The 8,963-nt window shown below is 39.2% G+C and overlaps 1 protein-coding gene across 1 annotated transcript in view; it reads left to right on the plus strand.

Annotated features, from left to right (window-relative positions):
• The first annotated feature begins 981 nt into the window (after positions 1-981).
• Positions 982-8,963, plus strand: part of pdxp (pyridoxal (pyridoxine, vitamin B6) phosphatase) — an 8,647-nt gene continuing 665 nt past the window's right edge. The window contains exons 1-2 of the mRNA XM_053645359.1: positions 982-1,903; positions 4,517-8,963. The exon at positions 4,517-8,963 is cut by the window's right edge and continues 665 nt beyond it. Of these exons, the coding sequence (XP_053501334.1) occupies positions 1,303-1,903; positions 4,517-4,842 (927 nt within the window). The 5' untranslated portion in view covers positions 982-1,302 and the 3' untranslated portion in view covers positions 4,843-8,963. The remainder of the gene's footprint in view (positions 1,904-4,516) is intronic.

Here is an 8,963-nt window from a genome sequence, read left to right on the forward strand (position 1 = left end):
AAAGCAACCCATCTGCCACAGCATAGTCACTGAGATTTCCCCGCTCATTCTGACATTTGATGTGAACATTACCTGAAGCTCCTGACCTGTATGTGCATGATTTGATGCATTGTGCTTCTGCCATATGACTGGCTGATTAAATAACTGCATGAATGCAGTTGGACAAGTGTTCCTAATCTTTATTACTATGGAACAGTGTATAGTATCCCCTCCAACCCTTTCTATATAAAAGTCTTACTCTTGAGACTGTCTTGACAGAAAAATATAAATGTTTAATCCTAAAAACACCAAAAGACTACATTTTTGGGTTTTTACCAAATATGCATATAAATCTCTGCATATTTACTTAGACAAACACATAAATAAATGACAATTTTGTAAATGTAAAAACTCCAACACAAAAATACATATAAAAACATTTTTTTAAACCTGCCCAGGATTGTGGTATCTATTGTTTTTTGGTTTTTGTTAATTACCTGTAGTATTTAGCCTTAGAATTTTTGTTCTCCAATGTATAAAAGACCTTATAATTATGAATTTTCATAAAATCTCAGGTAAGACTGTAAAACTGTAGCATATTCAGTGTAATGATACTGACACTGTATAAAGGGGCGTGGCAAAAGGTAGCGCGAATCTGATTGGTTCTGTCGTGACGCCACACCCCCAGGGTGAGACTCTGTTAATTAAGCATGGTAATTAAGCATGTTTTAATGTAGTTAAGCTAACGAGTTTACCTTTACCTCAGGATGGAAGCTAGTAGTTTAATTAAAATACTGAGGGATAAATTTGACTTTTCAACAACCTCATATATATATATATATATATATATATATATATATATCTCAATCTAAATCATATATCAAAATCATTCTTTTTATACGCATATCTTGTTGTATTTAGATTATTGACGTTAAAAAGATGTTTTTACAAAAAAAAACCCAAAACCAAAAAAAACTACAGGTATGGGTCAGGCTTCCGTCATCAAGGTTGGCCTACAAAAACACGTCATGCCCGCAGCACTGCAGTCTAACTAACTGCCCGCGCTCTCGGCCAATGAAAATAGCCTTTGGACACGCCCATTCCCGACCTGCAGAGAGCGCTGTCTCAGAGACATGGAGATGAGGTTTGATAAATCTGTGAATCTCGGTGCTATTTAGGATCCAGGGTACAGGGTTCGGTTTGTCCCCCCCATACAGTCTCGTGCAGCTTGTAACGGCGACGGTTTTCCGACGAGTGACGTAATCGATTTGGCCCGCAAATATAGGGTTGCACGCGAGCTCATTACCGCAAGCATCGATCAGGATGGCCGGAGCGAGAGCGAGCGGAGGCTGTCAGAAAATCCGCGGCGCTCAGCTGCTCGAACTTCTCGAGTCCAAGCACGACGTGCTGTTCGACTGCGACGGTGTGATCTGGAACGGAGAGACGGCGGTGGCGGGAGCTCCCGAGGCGGTGCGCGCGCTGAAGCAGCGCGGGAAGCGGGTGTTCTTCGTCACTAACAACTGCACCAGGCCGAGGCAGAGCTACGTGCAGAAGTTCGAGCGGCTCGGATTCGCCGACGTGAACGAGCAGGAGATCTTCAGCTCGGCATACTGCTCGGCTGCGTACCTGCGCGACGTGGCCACTCTCACCGGCAAGGTGTTTGCCATCGGCTGCCCCGGCGTGCACACCGAGCTGCGGGATGCCGGTATCGCCGTGGTCGAGGAGGAAGAGGACGGACCGGACGTCAACATTTCCAACTGCGCACTGGACCCGGACGTGCGCGCCGTGCTCGTGGGCTACGACGAGAAATTCAGCTTTATGAAGTTGGCCAAAGCCTGCTGCTACTTGCGGGACTCCGAGTGTTTGTTTCTGGCCACTGATCCCGACCCCTGGCACCCGCTGCGTGGAGGAAGAATCACACCAGGTAACAAGTGTTCATGATGGAACCCGTTATCAGGTGCACCTGCTACAGAACCAGAACCAGTCCTGACATTTACTCCATTAAAAGCCCATAAAAATGTAAAGCGGTTCAGTAGTAAAAGTCTGTGCATTTCTCATGAACATTTTAACCCTTATTTACGGAAGTCTTAAGCGGCCAGGCATTATTGTGTTTTTCTTGTTTTCTCGTGATCTCGACTGAATTTTTGTGTACTCGAACTCAATGAGGTTTTTAAAATGGATTTTTGGTTAAATGTCTGAAATAAGGTCTGTGGTTAACACAAGCTCTGGATATGTTCACGTTTTATTCCACGACATAAAATACATCAGTAATATTCCACTCGTGATTTTATTAAGCTTTTACGGGTCCTGAAAAAGACGGATGCTAACAAGTGGCTAAATGGTACTACAGAGGTTGTCGCGGACATTAAACGTCATCAGAACAGGAAAACTCCTCTACGACAGCCTCGGTGTGTTTATACTCTCACTCTTGCAGACTATTCCAACTCAAACTTACCAATTTGATAGATTTACCAATTTGTAGTATTTTCCAATTGTAGGTTTTTTTTAAAATAAAGATTGAAAGAGTTGTCGGAAGCGTAGTGGTGGTGACGTTTAAGTCTTGCGACCGTGTTGTAGTTCGTTTATAGCCTTAATATTACCTTTTTACTTCTTGCGATTGTATATAGGCTTCAAAATTCATAAAAGTTGTGTTTATTATATACTGGAGTTTTAATTATTATTATTTTTTAGAAACACGACACATTTGATGTAAAAGTCGACAGTTGAAATAGTGATTCATGATCATTTTAAACGACTCTGAATCAGAGTCGATTCGCAAGCACCAACCATCGAACACAAAAATTATATTATAACAAATTGTAAAAATTATTTCCCGCGTATTAATAGGCCGTGCATATACATATTTTTGTCTCATAATCCTTCCAATATCTCACGTTTTGTTTAAATATAAAAAGATTTTTTTTTTGCCTGTGTTTGTTTTTCTATTTCAGTTACTCAGTTAGCTTCCAGTCTTACAACTGTTACCTGAGTGTTACACTTTTAATCAGGAAATGATTAAGAAAACCCTTGTACATTACTGGGATTTGACCATCTACAGACTTTTCCCCACGTAGTAAACACTCATCTTGTATACTGCTTTAAATAATTCTTAAACACTTTTTCTCACAAGTTTGTTTTCCTGTCAGGAAAGTGGTGTGTGGAAACCTGCTAAAACCCCCCAAAACAATAGAAACCATCACAGAAGTTCTAATGGTTTCTACTAAAAAAAAAATTACAACCCATTAGCTAACCATTAAAATTAAATCACCATCAATTGTCCTTAATCAGTCTGTATAGGAGTTGTGACTTTTTTGTTTGTTTATTTGTTTGGGGTTTTTTTGGTGAAAAACTACTCTAATTGGCAAAATTGCAATTGCATGGTCTTTCACAGTGATGTTTGTTGGTGAATGAGACCCTTTAGCTGTACTCATGTTCGACGGAACTGAGTCGAAAGGGCTTTCACTGAATTAGTGCTGTGATGACGGCAAATGATGCGTGTTGGCCAAAATCTGAGGTAATTTAGAAAAATTGTAAGCTCCTCCGAACACTGGAGTTTGCTTGATTTGGCGTTAATTTCTGAGATTGAAAAGTCCTGGAGAGACTGATTTATGATGTCCTACCTAGACATAACATGCCGCCAATAGAAGGCAACAAATTACCCATAGAGACCCATAAGGACCATTACAGTTTCCTTTAAAACCAATACAATTCCCATTAAAACCATTACAAATTCTATGAGGGTTTCTATAGTTTTTTTTCCAGCAGGGAGATATGTATGGATTGAATGAAACTTTAGAGTGGCTCGCAAATATAAATACCAACAGCAGCAAAATGTAACACAGTGAAAATAAATGCAGTTAATTAGAAAGCTCAGAATTAAACGAGGAATTTGTATGAAAAAAAAAAATTGACAATCTTTCCCCTTTAACTAATCTGACCCAATGTAGTGCTTACTATAGTTGTTAATTCTAACATATTTTGAATGGTTTATCCCTGTTTGGCCTTGCTACAAAAATGTCTCATGATTAGTATATTATATTTGATTACTTTTTAGAAACATTATAAACTGTACCTTTTCATTATATACCTTTTTTGTATTCTACATGCTGTGTTGATTTGTCAGTAGCGTACAAATCATCTATTTTGTACATTGTGCTGTTTATCTTTAGCGGACGTTTGAGCTGAACTGAAAGCCGTAGCTTATGGATAGTTCATGAATGAAAGAGCAAAGCCCAAAGAAAACAAAACCGTCATTATCCGTGCATGAATTCAGCCAAGTGATGATCATTCACATTTGTAAACTTGGTGTTTATTCTCACGTGCAGTGTGTATTGAATAAGTCCCTGTTGTGCATTATGTTACATCCATATGCACTAGCACTATCTACAGTTATGGTGTGTATTGTTGTGATGAATATCGGCTCTGGAAGGCAGTTAGGACACCCAACAGCAGCAAACGGGCTCTTTGAATAAATGTCATTCTGTAGTTGAGGCACTTTAATGAAAACACTGACTGACTCTGTTTCTAACCTCTACAGGTTCTGGGAGTCTCACTGCAGCTTTGGAAACAGCCAGCAGCAGGAAGGCCACGGTGATCGGCAAACCGAGTCGTTTCATGTTCGAGTGTATCGCCAGCCAGTTCGATTTAGACCCAGAGAGCTCTTTGATGGTAGGCGACCGCTTAGAGACTGATATCGTCTTTGGCGTTAACTGTGGCCTTTCTACAGTGCTCACACTAACGGGCGTCTCGACCTTCGAGCAAGCGCAGGTATACAAGGACAGTGACGAGGCAGAGAAGAAGGACTTTGTGCCCGATTATGTGGTGGAGAGCATCGCAGATTTCATGGAGGCTTTGGAGGAGTAGGGAAATAAAGGACAGGGCAGTTATGAACACTGTAATAAACCCCAGAGCGCACAGCTTTTGCCTGGTACCCAAAACAGTCATTACTGTATGTCCAATGCTGTTGTTCATGGTGTACAGTTATACGCACGTGTCCTCATGGTTGGAGTTCTGTTTATCATTACTGCATCTGATGACACGGACGTATCATGTGTTTAAAGTACTTGAATGAATAATGAGCAGATTTTGAAAGGAGTAGCTTAGCCAAACAAAAAGGTGCCATTTTTCCTTACCCCAGATGTTGTCGATCATGTTTAATGTACCTGAGTTTGCTTCTTTATTTTGTGAGGGGTAAATTTAACTAACAAGTAAGGGAAGCTTAGCCGTAGCTGGGGCTTGTATTTCCAGCTGCTTATACAGGGCTGCTTGAATGTAGAATTTTCTACATTTCTGCATAAATATGACTTACAACATAATCAAATTTTCATTTCCTAAAATTAGACAGAGAGATCCCAATTTAAAAATATTATACTTAATATTTTCTTGATCCAATATTACATATCTGTGAGTGGCAAAAGTATGTGCACCTGTGCTGTCATTCTCTGGTGTGATCCCCTTGTGCAGCAATAACTGCAGATAAATGTTTGGGGTAACTGTTGATCTGGGATGTTGGTGGGTTTCCTTACATGAACTGTTTGCTTCAGGTTCTTCCACAACATTCCTATTAGATTAAGGTCAGGACTTTGACTTGGCCATTCCAAAACATTAACTTTATTCTTCTTTAACCGTTCTTTTGTAGAATGATTTGTGTGTTTAGGCTCGTTGTCTTGCTGCATGACCCACTTTCTCTTGAGATTTACATCACGGACAGATGTCTTGACATTTTCCTTTAGAGTTCGCTGATATCATTCAGAACTCATTGTTCTGTAAATGATTGTATGCCTCCCTGGCCCATATGCAGCAAAATGGGCTCAAACCATGATACTACCACCACCATGTCCTCAGAGATCTCCTTTGTTCCTGCCATGATACACTTCCACCTGTGAAGATCAGACTTTGGTAGATCCCTGTTCTTTAAATATAACCGGGCACTCACTCGTACCTGATTGTCATCCCACTGATTGAAAACACCTGACTCTTAATTTCTCCTTCAAATTAACTGTTAATCCTAGACATTCACATAATTTTGCCTCTCACAGATATGTAATAATGGATAATTTCTCAATACATAAATTACCAAGTGTAATATTTTTGTCTCATTTGTTTAACTGGGTTCTTCTTGTCTACTTCTTTAGTACTTATGTGAAAATCTGATGTTTTAGGTCATATTTATGCAGGAATATAGCAAATTCTAAAGGGTTCACAAACCTTCAGGCACCACTGTATCCCTATAGATGTTTTCAATTCTATGCGTATTCAAGTAAAGGAACTGGTTATGTAGAAATGAGGGGTGTCGGATTGGACTGGAAGACCCAAACCAATCATGGCTTAAACCTCATCAGCTGACTACACAACTTCACGAAATTACATTCAAATGGAATTATATCAAATCAAATATGAATATAAAAAGCAAAAGGTTGTTTCAGACCTGCCTGAAGATTAATAATGAGAAGATTAAAAGCAAGGGCAAAAAGATTCCTAACGTGAGAGAGTTGAAAGGGGGCGGAGCTTCCAGTGGGTGACGGTTAATATTGGCGAGTTCAAAACGACTAAACAACTGAATATGAATCATTCCAGATTGACTCATCTTCTGTGTTCACTGGGCAGGAAAAAGACGTTGAAGATTGCCAGGTCTGTTATTTGTTTCTGGATCAATGAGCATAAAAATGCTTCAACTTTTGAGACGTGATCTGGCAACCTTTTGTTTGATGTACACACACTTTTTTTAATTATGATGCAGTGGAGTGGTGAGTGTTGCAGTGCAATGAAAAAGCAAAACCAACACTACAGTGTCTGTGGACTGTGTTAAAAGGGTAAATTTACGAGTTTCACCACTGTACTGCACTTCCATTAGTTCTTTACATGAGTAGGAAACCAGCTACCTCACATGACTTGTCCTGCTGTATGTTTTCACTCTGCAAAGCACCCAGCATTGCTTATTTAGCATCGTGCGACTTTCTTGTAAGGAATATTGAGCCAAACGATGGCTTAGTAAAATTGTATGTGCATACAGTGTTATAAACTAATCAGAAGTCCACATAAAAAAAATAAAAAAAAATACAAATCAACAGGGACCATACCTGAGACAAACTTTGTGATTAGATAGAAAGTGATTCTGCTGCTGATTTTGTCGAATTTTTTATTTTTATTTTATTTTTTTAAGACAAGCAGGCTGATCGGCTTCATCTGGGTGTGTGGAAAAGTTTTACTTTCATCTAAACTATTCCTTTCAGTGTTTTAGGGACATTCTGCAGGTGGTCATGCAACACCGCATCATCCCAGCTGTAATTATTAGAAAGCATGGCAAACGTAATCCCATTAACGAAGAAACTCTTTGTGGCGATGAAGAAACGGCATGCCATACACGCACAAAGAAAACGAAATATATCTGTCAATAAATTATTGTGTATGTTACAACATTTAGAACTGGAATTTTCCGGTAAAACCTCCTGCCCAGCAACAGATGCTCTTTTGAAAATGTTATTTAATTGTATAATAAAACCTACTGAAGTGTAACTTCTAGAGAATGTACTGTAGTCAGACTGTGCTTTTATTTGTTTGTTTGTTTGTTTGTTTGTTTGTTGATTTCTGCACGTGTGTAGTGAATTAATTTATACCACAGCACCATGAAAGTCTCCGTTCTGATCGGTCAGAAGGTGTCGATTCATATAATTTTCTATAAGGACGGCTCTGAAAGTAGTTCCAGCTGCGAGGTTAATATTAATGTGTGATTGTTTCTATAGTAACAACTTATCCAGTCATTTGTATGATGGATGCAACGTATAATTGATTTTTACAATTGTTCATCTGGTGACGTTTTCTGTAGGGAGATGTTTGGTTTAGCATTTTTGTAAGGAGTCTCCAGTGTCAGTGCTTTTGTAATGAGAAGTTAAGCTGTAATTTTAAGTTTTCTGACATGGGAAAGGACTTTGCAGTTTGTCAGTCCGTACAGGATTTCGTTGAGGGTTTTTTTTTTTTTGGTGATTTGTTGCGGCCAAAAACGCTCGATTTTGCTGCGGCTTTTTTCAAAACGTTTGACGCAATTTGTGGAGTTTTTTGTGCTTTCTTGCAGAAAACTACTTGAATTGGCGAAATTGCAATTGCACAACATTGTTTTGTCTTTCACAGTGATGTTTGTCGGTAAATGAGAACTTTTGACTGAAAGTGCGTTGTGATGGTCACATGATGCGTCTTGACCTAAATCTGCGGTTCATTCTGAAAAATTGCAAGCTCCTCAGAATATTGCGGCGTTTGCTTAGTTTTTGCATTAATTTCTGTGATCGCAAAATCATGAAATCCTGGAGGGACTGATTCATAGTCTGCTATTAACATGAGAACCTGCGTTGTATTTTTGTTTTTGTTTTTTTTTGGGGGGGGGGCAGTTGGGTCTTCTTAACTGCACGAGATCCTGTTGACAGAACGACAGTTGTTTATAGCTGCTATAGTGTAAGTAATGACAGGAACACCTAATTTGTTTTGATAAGTGCATAAAAAGTATGATGTGTTGTTGACTAATACATAAAAATTGTATGATTGGTAAATTACTGTGGTGAAATGGGAAGAAAACACTTCAGGATGTGCTTTTATTGCAAAATAATCAGCTTCAGGATGGTGGTCACGTCGTCCTGCAGTGTTTTGTTCCTTACATAACATTGTGCAGCGTCTCCCTAGCTTTAGTTGCTCACATAAAATTGAGAATAATTCTTTCTTATACATTTTACTTAAGTGACAATCAGTTTAATTTCTAACTCAACTGGTTAAGTTGCATCCCAGGTTATATCTAGCGCTCAGTACATGTTCTGTTGTCTATGTGGGTTCTGCAATGGTAGCAGCTGTGTATTTGTGTTGCCATATTGCTCCAGTTTAATGAACATGAAGTCAATGCGGTCTGTGACATGTAGCTGAAGTTTATATTGTAATCTCTTTTCTAGCAGCTCTTCCTGTATGGTGCAGTACGTGTCATCCCAAATGACGTTAGCTCTAAA

The sequence above is a fragment of the Ictalurus furcatus genome, chromosome 16 (genome assembly GCF_023375685.1).
Source record: "Ictalurus furcatus strain D&B chromosome 16, Billie_1.0, whole genome shotgun sequence".
In the NCBI taxonomy this organism is placed as follows: domain Eukaryota; kingdom Metazoa; phylum Chordata; class Actinopteri; order Siluriformes; family Ictaluridae; genus Ictalurus; species Ictalurus furcatus.